This window comes from Enhydra lutris, unplaced genomic scaffold (assembly GCF_002288905.1).
Source record: "Enhydra lutris kenyoni isolate GAN:26980312 unplaced genomic scaffold, ASM228890v2 scaffoldscaffold4, whole genome shotgun sequence".
In the NCBI taxonomy this organism is placed as follows: Eukaryota; Metazoa; Chordata; class Mammalia; order Carnivora; family Mustelidae; genus Enhydra; species Enhydra lutris.
Genome location: NW_019154088.1, coordinates 45,790,200 through 45,805,134, shown reverse-complemented (window position 1 = coordinate 45,805,134; position 14,935 = coordinate 45,790,200). Strand labels below are relative to the sequence as shown.

The 14,935-nt window shown below is 45.2% G+C and overlaps 1 protein-coding gene across 1 annotated transcript; it reads right to left on the bottom strand.

The window, feature by feature from the left end:
* Positions 1-13,438: 13,438 nt before the first annotated feature.
* LOC111139790 (vegetative cell wall protein gp1-like) lies at positions 13,439-13,966 on the bottom strand. Its single transcript, XM_022492188.1, has one exon. The coding sequence runs from the start codon at positions 13,964-13,966 to the stop codon at positions 13,439-13,441; it is 528 nt and encodes a 175-aa protein (XP_022347896.1).
* Between the last annotated feature and the right edge of the window lie 969 nt (positions 13,967-14,935).

The window sequence follows — 14,935 nt, the reverse complement described above, 5'->3', positions numbered from 1 at the left end:
CTTCTGGAGAAATAATAGAACTAAAATCTAACCAAATTGAAATTAAAAAAAAGCTGTTAATGAGGTGCAATAAAAAATGGAGGCTCTTGGGGTGCCTGGGTGGCTCAGTGGGTTAAAGTGTCTTCCTTCGGCTCAGGTCATGATCTTGGGGTCTTGGGATTGAGCCCTGCATTGAGCTCTCTGCTAGCTGGGGAGCCTGCTTCCCTTCCTCTCTCTCTGCCTGCCTCTCTCTGCCTACTTCTGATCTCTGTCTGTCAAATAAATAAATAAAATCTTTAAAAAAAATGGAGGCTCTTACTGCTAGGATAAATGAGGCAGAAGAGAGAATTAGTGATATAGAAGACCAAATGACAGAGAATAAAGAAGCTGAGTAAAAGAGAGACAAACTACTGGAATGCAAGGGGAGAATTTGAGAGATAAGTGATATTATAAATGAAACAATATTAGAATAACTGGGATTTCAGAAGAAGAAGAAAGAGAGAGGGACAGAAGATATATTGGAGAAATTATAGTAGAGAATTTCCCTAATATGGCAAAGGAAACAAACATCAAAATCCAGAAGGCACAGAGAACTCCCCTCAAAATAAATAAAAATAGGTCCACACCCCGTCATCTAATAGTAAATCTTACAAGTCATAATGAAAAGAGAAAATCCTGAAAGCAGTTTGGGACAAGAAGTCTGTAACATACAATGGTAAAAATATTAGACTGGCTGCAGACTTGTACACAGAGATCTGGCAGGCCAGAAAGAACTGGCATGACATATTCAGAGCACTAAATGAGAAAAATATGCAGCCAAAAACATATCCAACTAGGCTATCATTGAAAATAGAAAGAGAGATAAAAAGCTTCCAGGACAAATAAAAATTTAAAGAATTTGCAAACACCAAACCAGCCCTATAGGAAATATTGAAAGGGGTCCTCTAAGCAAAGAGAGAGCCTAAAAGTAGTAGACCAGATAGGAGCAGATACAATATATAGTAACAGTCACCTTATAGGCAATACAATGGCACTAAATTTATATATCTCAATAGTTACCCTGAATGTAAATGGGCTCAATGCCACAATCAAAAGACAGAGTGTATCAGAATGGATAAAAAACCAAAACCCATTAATATGTTGTCAGCAAGAAACTCATTTTAGACTCAAAGATACCTCTAGATTTAAAGTGAGGGGGTGGAAAACAATTTACTATGCTAATGGACATCAAAAGAAAGCTGGGGTGATAATCCTCATATCAGATAAATTAGATTTTAAGCCAAAGACTATAAGAAGAGATTGGGAAAGATGCTATATCATACTTAGAGGGTCTGTCCAACAAAAAGGTCTAACAATTTTAAATATCTCTGCCCCTAACATGAGAGCAGCCAACTATATAAACCAATTAATAACAAAATCAAAGAAACACATTGACAATAATACAATAATAGTAGGGGAATTTAACACTCCCCTCACTGAAATGGACAGATCATCCAAGCAAAAGATCAACAAGGAAATAAAGGCCTCAAATGACACACTGGACCACATGGACATCACAGATATATTCAGAACATTCCATCCCAAGCAACAGAATATACATTCTTCCCTAGTTCACATGGAATATTCTCCAGAATAGATCACAACCTGGGTCACAAATCAGGTCTCAACCGGTACCAAAAGATTGGGATAATTCCCTGCCTATTTTTAGACCAAAATGCTCTGAAGCTAGAACTCAATCACAAGAGGAAATTTGGAAAGAACCCAAATACATGGAGGCTAAAGAGCATCTTACTGATGAATGAATGGGTTAACCAGAAATTAAAGAAGAATTGAAAAAATACATGGAAACAAATGAAAAGGAAAACCAACTGTTCAAAATTTTTGGAAAACAGCAAAGGCACTCCTGAGAGAAAAATATATAACCATACAAGCCTTTCCCAAGAAACAAGAAAGGTCTCAAGTATACAACCTAAACCCAACACCTAAAGGAGCTGGAGAAAGAACAGCAAAGAAAGCCTAAACCCAGCAGGAGAAGAGAAATCATAAAGATCAAAGCAGAAATCAATGAAACAGAACCCAAAAGAACAGTAGAACAAATCAACAAAACTAGGAGCTTGTTCTTTGAAGGAATTAATAAGATTGATAAACCCCTGGCCAGATTTATCAAAAAGAAAAGAGAAAGGACCCAAATAAATAAAACCATGAATGAAAGAGGAGAGATCACAACCAATACCAAAGAAATACAGACAATAAAGGAACATATTATAAGGAACTATACACCAGCAAATTTGAGAATCTGGAAGAAATGGTTGCATTCCTAGAGAAGTATAAACTACCAAAACTGAACCAGGTCAGGAACATGGCAGGGATGTCCACTATCACCACTGGTATTTAGCATAGTACTTGAAGTCCTAGCTTCGGCAATCAGACAACAAAAAGAAATAAAAGGCATCCAAAACGGCAACGAAGAAGTCAAACTCTCACTCTTTGAAGATGATATGATACTTTATGTGGAAAACCCGAAAGACTCCATTCTAAAACTGCTAGAACTCATATGGAATTCAGAAAAGTGTCAGGATATAAAATCAATGCACAGGAACCAGTTGAATTTCTATACACCAACAGCAAGACAGAAGAAAGAGAAATTAAGGAGTAGATCCCATGTATAATTGCACCCAAAACCATAAGATTCCTAGGAATAAACCTAACCTAAAAAGCAAAGAATCTGTACTCAGAAAACTATAAATTACTCATGAAAGGAATGGAGGAAGACACAAAGAAATGGAAAAACATTCCATGCTCATGTATTGGAAAAACAAATATTGTGAAAATGCTATGCTACCTAAAGCAATCTACACATTTAATACAATTTCTATCAAAATACCATCCATTTTTTTCAAGGAAATCGAACAAATAATCCTAAAATTTATATGGAACCAGAAAAAAACCCAAAAGGCCAGAGGAAGGTTGAAAAAGAAAGCCAAAGTTGGTGGCATCAGAATTCCTGACTTCAAGCTCTATGACAAAGCTGTAATCATCGAGACAGTAGTACTGGCACAAAAACAGACACGTAGATCAATGGAGCAGAATAGAGAGCCCAGAAATGGACCCTCAACTCTATGGTCAAATAATCTTTGATAAAGCAGGAAAGAATGTCCAATGGAAAAAAGACAGTCTCTTCAATAAATGGTGTTGGGAAAATTGGACAGCCACATACAGAAGAATGAAACTGGACCAATTCCTTATACCACACACAAAAATAGACTCAAAATGGATGAAAGACCTCAATGTGAGACTAGAATCCATCAAAATCCTTGAGGAGAACACAAGCAGCAACCTCTTCGACCTCAACAGCAGCAACTTCTTCCTCGATACATCTCCAAAGGCAAGGGAGGCAAGGGCAAAAATGAACTATTGAGACTTCATTGAGATCAAAAGTTTTTGCATAGCAAAGGAAATTGTCAACAAAACCAAATGACAACTGAGAGAATGGTAGAAGATATTTGTAAATGACATATCAGATAAAGGGCTAGTATCCAAAATATATAAAGAACTTATCAAACTCAACATCCAAAGAACAAATAATCCAATCAAGAAAGGGGCAGAGGACATGAACAGACATTTCTGCAAAGCAGACATCCATATGGCCAACAGACACATGAAAAAGTGCTCCACATCACTCGGCATCAGGGAAATACAAATCAAAACCACAATGAGATATCACCTCACACCAGTCAGAATGGCTAAAATTAACAAGTCAGGAAGTGACAGATGTTGGAGAGGATGCAGAGAAAGGGGAGCTTTCCTATACTGTTGGTGGGAATGCAAGCTAGTGTAGCCATTCTGGAAAACAGCATGGAGGTTCCTCAGAAAGTTGAAAATAGAGCTGCCCTACGACCCAGCAATCTCACTATTGGGTATTTACCCTAAAGTTACAAACGTAGTGATCCGAAGGGGCACGTGCACCTGAATGTTTATAGCAGCAATGTCCACAATAACCAAACTATGGAAAGAACCTAGATGCCATCAACAGATGAATGGATACAGAAGATGTGGTATACATATATATGGAATAATATGCAGCCATCAAAAAACTTGGAAATCTTGCCATTTGCAATGACGTAGATGGAACAAGAGAGTATTATGGTGAGTGAAATAAGTCAATCAGAGGAAGACAGTTATCATATGATCTCCCTGATATGAGGAGTTTGAGAGGTAAAGTAGGGGTTTTGGGGTATAGGGAAGGAAAAAATGAAACAAGATGGGGAGGGAGACAAACCATAAGAGACTCTTAATCTCACAAAAGCAAATTGAAGGTTGCTGGGGGGATGGGGGTGTGGAGAGGATGGTTGGATTATGGACATTGTGGAGGGTGTGTGCTATGGTGAGTGCTGTGAAGTGTTTAAGCCTGACGATTCACAGACCTTTACCCCTGGGGCAAATAATTCATTACATGTTAATAAAAATAATTTAAAAAAAAAAAGAATACTTCAGTAGTTATTTCCCTGAGTCATGAAAATCTGTCTCCTTTTCAAAGGTTTTCTAGTGGACAAGTAAGAAAACAGAGTAAAAGCAAGGGAGAGAGTGAGACAAAGAAAAGTTTCTGTACTCTTATTGGAGTAAAATCATGAGTTTGATTAGTTTAACTAACATTTTTAATGTCTTCTCTCTGCTTCTTTATACTGCCAACGTCCTATGTTTTGCCTGTAGGCCATGACCTTCTCTACTACCTCAGGAGAGAAAATCATCTCAGAGTCCCATGCCACAAATAGAGAGAACTGGCATTTTGCAGGTGTGAACAGCTTTTGACAAATCTGAACATGCAGGAAAAATTTTCCAAGTAAATGGAGATAATTTCCCTTATTCTGAGAATCCTACTTCTACTTTACTGTTTTTATAGTCCTTTTATTATTCAGTGTGACCTGAGAAAATTTTTTTTTAATCATCCAGCAACCTTACTACAAACCATTGCTATATCTTGATATGAGCCTATTGAATTCTATTGACTGTAGCCTCCTTTATATCATTTTACCTAAAATTTTACTTATCTTACTATGGCCTTCATTGAATGTGGACATATCTTTGGCTATAACATGCATGACCTTGAATCTTCATAACCAATCTGACTCCTTGTATCACACATGATTTTGCTTCTATTCATTTTTATAATTATTTAAGTTACTTACCTATCACTTTAAGAAAATCCTGCCATTTGGCCACTTTATGAAGCCAATTCAACAGTTAAGCCAATATTTTAAATTTTATAAGATATTCACTTTGTCAGGGCGCCTGGGTGGCTCAGTGGGTTAAGCCCTCTGCCTTGGGCTCAGGTCATGATCCCAGGGTCCTAGGATCGAGCCCCGCATCGGGTGTTCTGCTCCACATAGAGCCTGCTTCCTCCTCTCTCTCTGCCTGCCTCTCTGCCTACATGTGGTCTCTGTCTGTCAAGTGAATAAATAGAGTATTGAAAAAAAAAAAAAAGACACGGTCTCTACTTACTGGCTTATCTTAAAAAAAAAAAAGGATATTCACTTTGTCTTTTCAAATTACTGTCACATGCCTAATATATCTGAGGGGGTAGTCAGGAGAGTAAACTTCTTCTATAAGCATATTGAAAGCAGTAAAATCTAACCCTCATTAGCACTTGGGAATAATTGATTCTCTACATTACTCTGAGAATGCTGGGAGTTTGGTTGTCTTTACAGCTTGGGTAATCTAATGATATCTTATATTGAACTTCTAAAGATAATGAGTACATTATCTTGAAATTCTTAGCATTTAATTCAATCACTGATAAACTTGATGCTCTACTGAATCTTTATTGAAGTGAGGGTTTTTTGTTTTGTTTTGTTTTGTTTTTTATGCATATATTACCACACTATACTTTTTTCCAATCAAATTCTATTTCTTCAGGCAATCTACTTGAAGTTATCTAAGAATAGCTGTAATTTTCTATCACCAAGTATAAAAATATTATTTTAAGGTTAGTAAACATAAAGAAAGTTAATGGATGGTAACTGGATAGAAATTAAGTTGTATTAAAGCCAGATTTTAAATCTTTTTTCTTTTTTTAAACAGGGAAAGGAAAGAAATTTTGGAAGTATTTTTCAAATATTTTTAGATCTGTTCTCTTCAGTTGTGTACTAATATATCCTATTAAACACAAAATGGTTTAAAAAACACTTTGGACAATTTTTTTGCACATAACATAAAAATAAAAATATTTTAGCTTTGACTCCTCAAAACATAATGTATTACATTTGTGTGAGAGTTTGGACCACTGTGGAAAACAGTATAGAAGCTACTCAAAAAATTAAAAATAAAATTACCATATGATCTCTTAATTCTACTACTGGGTATTTACCCAAAGAATATGAAAACATTAATTTGAAGAGGTATATGCATCCCCTATATTTATTGCAGCATTATTTATAATATCTAAGATATTATAAATAGCCCAAGTGTCCATTGATACATGAATGGATAAAGAACAGGTGATACATATATAATGGAATATCACTCAGCCATAAAAGATAATGAGATCTTGACACTTACAACAACATAGGTCAACCTAAAAAACAGACTATCAAGTATTGAGAACAAACTGATAGTTACCAGAGGGAAGGTGGCTAGAGGGGATGGGTGAAATAGGTGAGTACACCTATGATGAGAGAAGAGTACACTTATGATTGTTAGGGTCCGTGATCAAAGGAATGAGACTGATATAAAGCGAAAATCAAACAAAGCTTTATTTCACACCAAGCATCAAACTGACCAGTCAGGGCTATCTCTTATGAAAAGACGACGACAATGATTCTGACAAGGTCACTCCCAAGAAGGCCGCTGCTGGTGAGGTCACTCCCTGGACAGGGCCGCTCCCAAGAAGAGGCAATGATGACAGCGACGATGACATGGAGGACAACACCGATAACACCGATTCTGCTCCCCATGACGCCACTCTGACAAGGCTGCTCTGGCGAGGCTGCTCCCCAGACAAGGCTACTCCGGCGAGGCCACTCTGGAGGAAGCCTCTTCCCTGACGATACTGCTACCACAGGGCCACTCACCGAGGAGGCCTCTTCCCAGATGAAGCCGCTCCCCAGAATGACAAAGCTCCAGTGAGGCAGCGGCTCAGGGTTTCCGGCAAGGTTGCTGCCATTTAAGCTATTCCCCACGGCGCCGCTGCCAAGGATCGCAGTGTGTGGGCGGGGCCGCTGGCATCGAGGCCACTAGCGTCTTGGTGCCGCAGGCATCTCAGGGCTGCAGGCGTCAGGGCGCTGGTGGTGTGGGACCACTGGTGGCAGGACTGCTGGCGGCTCGGGGCCGCTGGCGGCGCGGGGCTGCAGGCGTCAGGACCACAGGCGTCTGGACCGCTGGTGGCTTGGGGCCGCTGGCGTCGGGACCACTGGTGGCTCGGGCCACCAGCGGTGCGGGACCGCTGGTGGCTCAGGGCTGCTGGCGGCCGAACTGCTGCCATCTGGACCGCCGGTGGCTCAGGGCCGCTGGTGGCTCGGGGCCACAGGACCTCTGGTGGCTCGGGACTGCTGGCGGCTCGGGGCTGCTGGTGTAGGGGCCACTGCCGGCGTGGGGCTGCTGGCGGCCGAACTGCTGGTGTCCGGGCTGCCAGTGGCTCAGGGCCGCCAGCGGTTTGGGGCTTCCAGCAGCACTTATAGCTCTTACAAGAGCTGTTACAGCTCTTCTATGCTGCTCCCGCCAACTCTTCTTCTGCTGCTCCCGCCGACTCTTCTTCTGCTGCTTCCGTTTCTTCCTTCTTCTTCCTCTGACAGCTCTCCTTCTTCTTCTGACAGCTCTTCTCTCCTCTTCTTGCCAGCCTCGCAGACCAACCTTTATGGGGGTCGTTGAGCCCCGCCCCTACACAGGCAGCCAATTGAATCCCAATTCACCCCAGTGGATATACATGCGCCCCACCGATTGGACGTCTCCATCGAGCCTGCCCTGCCCCTACATCCGGGGTCCACAAGCCAGTTCCTCTGGGAGGGGCAGGCCCTTACATTCCCCCCTTTTCTCTGGAGATTAGTCAAATCCTTGACTTTTCAGCTAGTTCTATGTTATATTGAGCATGTAAGACTAACATTTTATCTCTCCAATTTTCTTTAGTACAGCAGCAATAAACTTACAGTTTTTTAGTCTTAGTTTTAGTCCATGGTCAGCGGGGTCTGTTGGCTGCAGCTTCCATCTCTGGGGGGCTTCCCTACTCTCAGCTCGTTTAACGTGACCCGCATGAACCCAGGCCCTAATGCCTTCTACTTTTATTGCCATGGGGGTGGTTAGGATAACAGTAAACGGTCCCTTCCAGTGAGGCTCCAAGTTCACCACTTGATAGCAACGTATCCAAACCAAGTCCCCAGGTTGGTAAGGATGTGGTTCCCCCACCATCTCCGTCCCAGTGTGGGCAGTTCGGATCCCTGCATGGGCTTTTTTTAAGACAGACTGTAATGCCTGCAGTGACTGGAGTACAGACTGATCAGTCATTTCTGCTAGGGCAACCTCCTGTAGCCGAGGACAGAGTGAGGGGGCTGTCTCCCAAACATTATTTCAAATGGGCTCACCTTGTTTAAATAGGGTGTACATCGAGTCCTGAGGAGGGCGAAAGGAAGATCTACCCATCCACTGCCAGTCTCCAGAATTAGTTTTGTCAATGTCTCTTTAAGAGTCCAGTTCATTCTCTCTACTTGCCCAGAACTCTGGGGCTGATAGGCACAATGTAGTTTCCAATTTGTGCCCACGGCCTTGGCCAATGCCTGTGAGACTGAACTCACAAATGCAGGGCCATTGTCTGACCCGATCGCAAGAGGCAGCCCAAACCTAGGAATTATTTCTTCTAGTAGCTTTTTGGCTACCACTCCTGCTGTCTCATGTTTGGCGGAAAAAGCCTCCACCCAGCCTGAAAAGGTATCCACAAAAACCAACATATACTTGTACCCATATTTTCCAGGTTTCATTTCCGTAAAATCTATTTCCCAATAAATTCCTGGTTCCTTACCTCTTTCTCTTTTCTCTCTTCCCATTTTAGTTCTTCCCACATTAACTGCCTGGCATTGAGCACATCTATCAACTACATCCTGAACCATACACCCTAATTTAGAAACCTGGAATTGCTAGCCTATAAGGTCTTTGAGTTTGTGTATCCCCAAATGAGTACCCTGATGTATCTGGTCTACTAACTTCTTACCTAGTCTTCGAGGAAGAATTATTTTTCCTGTTTTAGTCTTAGCCCAGTCCCCTTCATAGTCCAATTTAACCCATTTCTGCAAATACTTTAAATCTTCTTCTGAATAGTTCGGTTTTTCCAGTAGGGCTGGAGCCAGGAATGTAACCAATTCTTGCACTGTTTCTCGAGCTGCTTGCTTTGCAGCTTGATCTGCTAAGTGGTTTCCTTTTGAAATCAGATCAGTCCCCTTTTGGTGTCCTGGGCAATGCATAACAGCCACCTCTTTTGGGTCCCAAATAGCCTGGAGGAGAGCCAATATTTCTCCTCTGTTTTTAATTCCTTTTCCTTCTGCTCTTAATAGGCCCCTTTCTTTATAAATAGCCCCAGGTATATGGAGAGTAACAAAGGCATACCTGCTGTCCGTATAGATGTTGGCAGTTTTACCTTTGGCCATCTGCAGTGCCTTAGTGAGTGCAATCAGTTCCGCTTTTTGTGCCGAAGTTCCATGTGGCAGGGCTGCTGTCCAGAGTTCCTGCTCAGGAGAAACCACCACAGCCCCTGCATACCTCTTTCCATTGACCATGTAGCTACTCCCATCTGTGAACAGAGTCATCTCGGCATCCGGGAGGGGAATGTCTCTGAGATCTGGCATTATTCCTGTGACTTGGGTTAGGACCTCCCCACAGTCGTGTGGATGGTCAGCTAGCTCCTCTGGCAGCAGTGTGGCTGGATTTAGTATTGCTGGGGGTCGGAAGGTCACTTTTGGTTCATTGAGAAGGGCCTGATATCCCGTTACTCAGGCATTCATCATCCATCGGTCTGGTGAAGTCCGGAGAAGGCCCTCAATAACGTGTGTGGTGGTTACTATAAGATTTTGACCCAAAGTCAATTTACTCGCATCCTTGACCAGGAGGGCTGTTGCAGCAATTATGCGGAGGCAAGGGGGGAACCCAGCTGCTACTGGATCTAGTTTCTTGCTAAGATAGGCCACTGGCCTTCACCAAGGCCCCAGAGTCTGAGTTAAAACTCCTTTGGCTACCCCTGCATTTTCATCCACATACAATTGGAAGGGCTTGGTAACATCTGGGATGGCCAATGCTGGGGCACTCAGCAAGGCTGTTTGTAATTCCCGAAATGCTCCTTCTGCCTCAGCTGTCCACTCTATTATAGTGAACCCTCCTTTTGTCAGTTCGTAGAGAGGTCAGGCAAGCTCCGCAAACCGCGGTATCCACAGCCTACAGTAGCCCACTGTCCCAAGAAACTCCCTTACTTGTCGGGACGTGGTGGGGCGGGGGTATTGGGTGATCACCTGTTTCCTGGACTCAGACAGTGAACGCACTCCCTCGTGGAGATCAAAGCCTAGATATGTGGCATGGCTCTGATAGAGCTGTGCTTTCTTTGCTGACACCCGATACCCTTTTTCCTGCAGAGTCTGTAAGAGAGCTCTCATGCCCCGCAAACATGACTCATAGTCCTCAGTGGCTACTAGCAAGTCATCAACGTACTGTAACAGAGTGACTCCCGGGTGGGAGGTTCTGTACTCATGCAAATCCTCGTGTAGGGCCTCGTCAAAAATGGTGGGTGAATTCTTGAATCCTTGGGGAAGTCTTGTCCAGGTGAGCTGGACTTGAAACCCTTCCTGGTCAGACCACTCAAAGGCAAAAAAGAGGCTGAGGTTCCCTTGCTAAAAGTATACAGAAAAATGCATCCTCTTGCGCATCCCTGTTGTTAAACACCTTTTTTGCTATTCCCACTAACTCAGTCAGATTTTTCCCTTCAAATCCTTCAATTTTTCTGAAGTTTCCTATATCTGGAGCTGACTGACTGGCAAAGCAGGATTCATTGCCCTCTGATTTTTGGGTGCCTCAGGATCTATCGAGCTATACATTTTATAGGCTTCAATTAGCCTTTCTAGGAAAGCTCCTGGAGACTCATTCTTACCTTGAGTCACCGTACTAATTCTGGTTTAGTCCGAGAGCAACTTTTACTCCTGGAAATTCAGTTCCAGGATTTCAACATATCAAAGACCTATATTTGTTCTGAAAGTCTCCCATATGAATTTCCTTTAAGGTGGAAATCATTTTACGAGAGAATTAAAACAATTACAAATGACAAAAAAACTCAGAATAGATATGGTTAAATATCAAACGATGACCCTTATCAAAACATTAAAACTTTAGGAAATGTATAGAACCTCTGGAGTAGTTACAGCATTCACCCAAATGTAACCCAAGGTTTATCATTGATTTAGCAGTACTTCCTGAGTAACTTTGCATATCAGGGAAAAGCCTTATGAGTCAAAGAGATCTCATTTACAATTCTGGGTGGACAAAGAAAACCATTTACATTTTCTTAGAAACATCTCAATCTCGAATGAAGACTAAATATTAACCAATTGTGAACTGTTGCAACAGCAGTTATGCACAAAACATGTTTACCAACAGATGTCAAAAGCACAAACCTAGTTCCAGCAACCAGCGCCCTAGCACTTCATCCCATTTGTCATCCAAGCAAAACTTCAGGTTAAAGCTTCAGGTTACCAAAGACTCTGAAAGCTACTTTAACAATTACCCATTAAAACTCTGAGACAGACAGTTAACCATCAGCCCAGCCATCCCTCTGCCAACAGACCTCATGTTCCACCTGGGCCCATTCCACTTCAGACGCCATGCTTTCCCTGCCAGCAAGGGGGAGGGGCTAGGCAGTCCACGTCGGGCCAGAGAAGGCAAGGAATTCCCCGAAACAAAGGGAGTTTCAGCAGCTGCTTGGGAATATTCCTTAAAGTCTCTGTCTCGAGGTCGGTTCATCCCGCAGTGCCAGTTCTGCTTACCAAAAGTGGCCCACTAGGCACTCCTATTCCACACCTGGCTCTAATGAGCTTCAACATTGGGCACCTTAACCCGGCATTAGACCAACCCTAGTTGGCTCCAGTTATAGCCCTTAACACACGAAATGAGTGAGGGAGAAGCCCCATATCTATTAGGAGGAATGGAGAGACGAAAGTCAGAGCTCCCTTATTCTCTTTGCCCCATTCCTTCAAAAACAAACAGCACAGCAGACAACGAAGAGACAAGACAAAGACAACCGCAGGCCCAGCAGTTCTTACCCAGTACCTGCCACTGGTGGGGGCTTTCTTTATCCCCCAACCGCCTAGGGGGACTCGAACCCCTCAATTGTCTAGGGTGAGGCAGGGGACTCATACCCCCCGACTGCCTAGGGGGACTTGAATCCCCCCCGACCGCCCATGGGGACTCAAACCCCCTGACCGAGCGGGGGATTCATACCCCCTGACCGTCTAGGGGGACCCAAACCCCCTGACTGCGATGGGGGACTCGAACCCCCTGCCGCCCAGGGGGACTCGAATCCCCCGAGCGCGTAGGGGGACTCGAACCCCCCAGCTGCCCAGGGGGACTCAAACCCCTGTTGATCTATCAGCAGAGGGATGGGGCATCCCCGCATCCACTCCAGCCTTGGGGAGCATGGCTGCGTCCAGCTTCTCCCCAGTGGGCTATACCCTGGAGCTCCAACCAGACAGACAGATAGGATCCCAATACCCAAGATCCCAATACCTCCGGAGGCTTTTCCTAAAAATTCCGATGCTGGCTCTGTTCTCGTCATTTGATCCCAGACGAGCCCCCAATATTAGGGTCCATGATCAAAGGAACGAGACTGATATAAAGCGAAAATCAAACAAAGCTTTATTTCACACCAAGCATCAAACTGACCGGTCAGGGCTATCTCTTACAAAAAAACGACAACGATGATTCTGACAAGGTCACTCCCAAGAAGGCTGCTCCGGATGAGGCTGCTCCGCAGATGAGGCTGCTCCCCGGTTGGAGCCGCTCCTAAGAAGAGGCCACTCCCAAGAAGGCCGCTGCTGGCGAGGTCGCTCCCTGGACAGGGCCGCTCCCAAGAAGAGGCCACTCCCAAGAAGGCCGCTGCTGGTGAGGTCGTTCCCCGGACAGGGCCGCTCCCAAGAAGAGGCGATGACGACAGCGACAATGACAGGGAGGACAACACCGATAACACAGATTCTGCTCCCCATGACGCCACTCTGACAAGGCTGCTCTGGTGAGGCTGCTCCCCAGACAAGGCTACTCCGGAGAGGCCGCTCTGGAGGAAGCCTCTTCCCTGACGATACTGCTTCTGCAGGGCTGTTCACCGAGGAGGCCTCTTCCCAGAAGAAGCTGCTCCCCGGAATGACACAGCTCCGGCGAGGCAGCAGCTCAGGGTTTCCGGCGAGGTTGCTGCCATCTAGGCCGTTCCCTGCAGCGCCGCTGCTGAGGGTCACAGTGTGTGGGCGGGGCCGCTGGCGTCGGGGCCACTGGCGTCTTGGTGCCGCAGGCATCTCGGGGCCACAGGTGTTGAGGTACTGGTAGCACGGGACCGCTGGCGGCAGGACCGCTGGCAGCGTGGGACTGCACGCATCTGGACTGCTGGCATCTGGACTGCTGGTGGCTTGGGGCTGCTGGCGGCGCGGGACCGCAGGTGGCGCAGGACCACCGGCGTCAGGACTGCTGGCGGCTCTGGGCCGCAGGACCGCTGGTGGCTTGGGACCGCTGGTGGCTCGGGCCGCCGGCGGCGCGGGAACACTGGTGGCTCAGGACTGCTGGTGGCCAAACTGCTGGTGTCGGGACTGCTGGCACTGGGTCCGCTGGTGGCTCGGGGCCGCAGGACCGCTGGTGGCTCGGGGCGCTGGCGGCTCAGGGCCGCCGGTGTCGGGACCGCTGGCAGCTTGGGGCCGCAGGACCACTGGCGGCTCGGGACCGCTGGTGGCTGGCGGCTCGGGGCCACTGGAGGCTCAACCACCGGCATCTGGACTGCTGGCGCCTCGGGGCTGCCAGTGGCCGAACTGCTGGTGTCCGGGCTGCCGGCGGCTTGGGGCCGCCAGCGGCACTTATAGCTCTTACAAGAGCTGTTACAGCTCTTCTATGCTGCTCCCGTCGACTCTTCTTCTTCTGCTGCTCCCGCCCACTCTTCTGCTGCTGCTGCTCCCACCGACTCTTCTTCTTCTGCTTCTGCTTCTTCCTTCTTCTTCCTCTGACAGCTCTCCTTCTTCTTCTTCTGACAGCTCTCCTCTCCTCTTCTTGCCAGCCTCGCAGACCAACCTTTATGGGGGTGGTTGAGCCCTGCCCCTACACAGGCAGCCAATTGAATCCCAATTCACCCCAGTGAATATACGCGCACCCCACCGATTGGACATCTCCACTGGGCCTGCCCCACCCCTACATCCAGGGTCCACAAGCCAGTTCCTCTGGGAGGGGCAGGCCCTTACAATGATGAGCACAGTCATCACTATATTGTGATATAATCACACCCATGGATCATGATAGATCACAGGATGCTGGGATCATGACCACCCAGGTGCCCCTGGATATTTTTTATATTCCATAAAAATATTAAGATGAGTTCATCAACACATAGCATACAAAAAACATGTTTGTTTTTGTCAATTTTTTGTTTGTTAATTTGTATATTTTCTGATATAATGCCAGAAGTGGAATTATTAATATTCAACTTTGATAAAATTCTTTAGTCAGGGAGTGCCTGAGTGGCTCAGTGGGTTAAGCTTCTGGCTTCAGCTCAGGTCATGATCCCAGGGTCCTGGGATAAATCCCCACATCAGGCTCTCTGCTCAGCGGGGAGCCTGCTTCCCCCTCTCTCTCTGACGGCCTCTCTGCCTACTTGTGATCTCTCTTTCTGTCAAATAAATAAATAAATAATCTTTTTAAAAAAATTTTTAGTTAGGATTTAAGAAAATAATGTCCTAGCAAAGAACTTATA

Coding starts and splice junctions, on each gene's coding strand:
- LOC111139790 (XM_022492188.1), bottom strand. CDS start 13,966: ATGCCGGTGGTTGAGCCTCCAGTGGCCCCGAGCCGCCAGCCACCAGCG.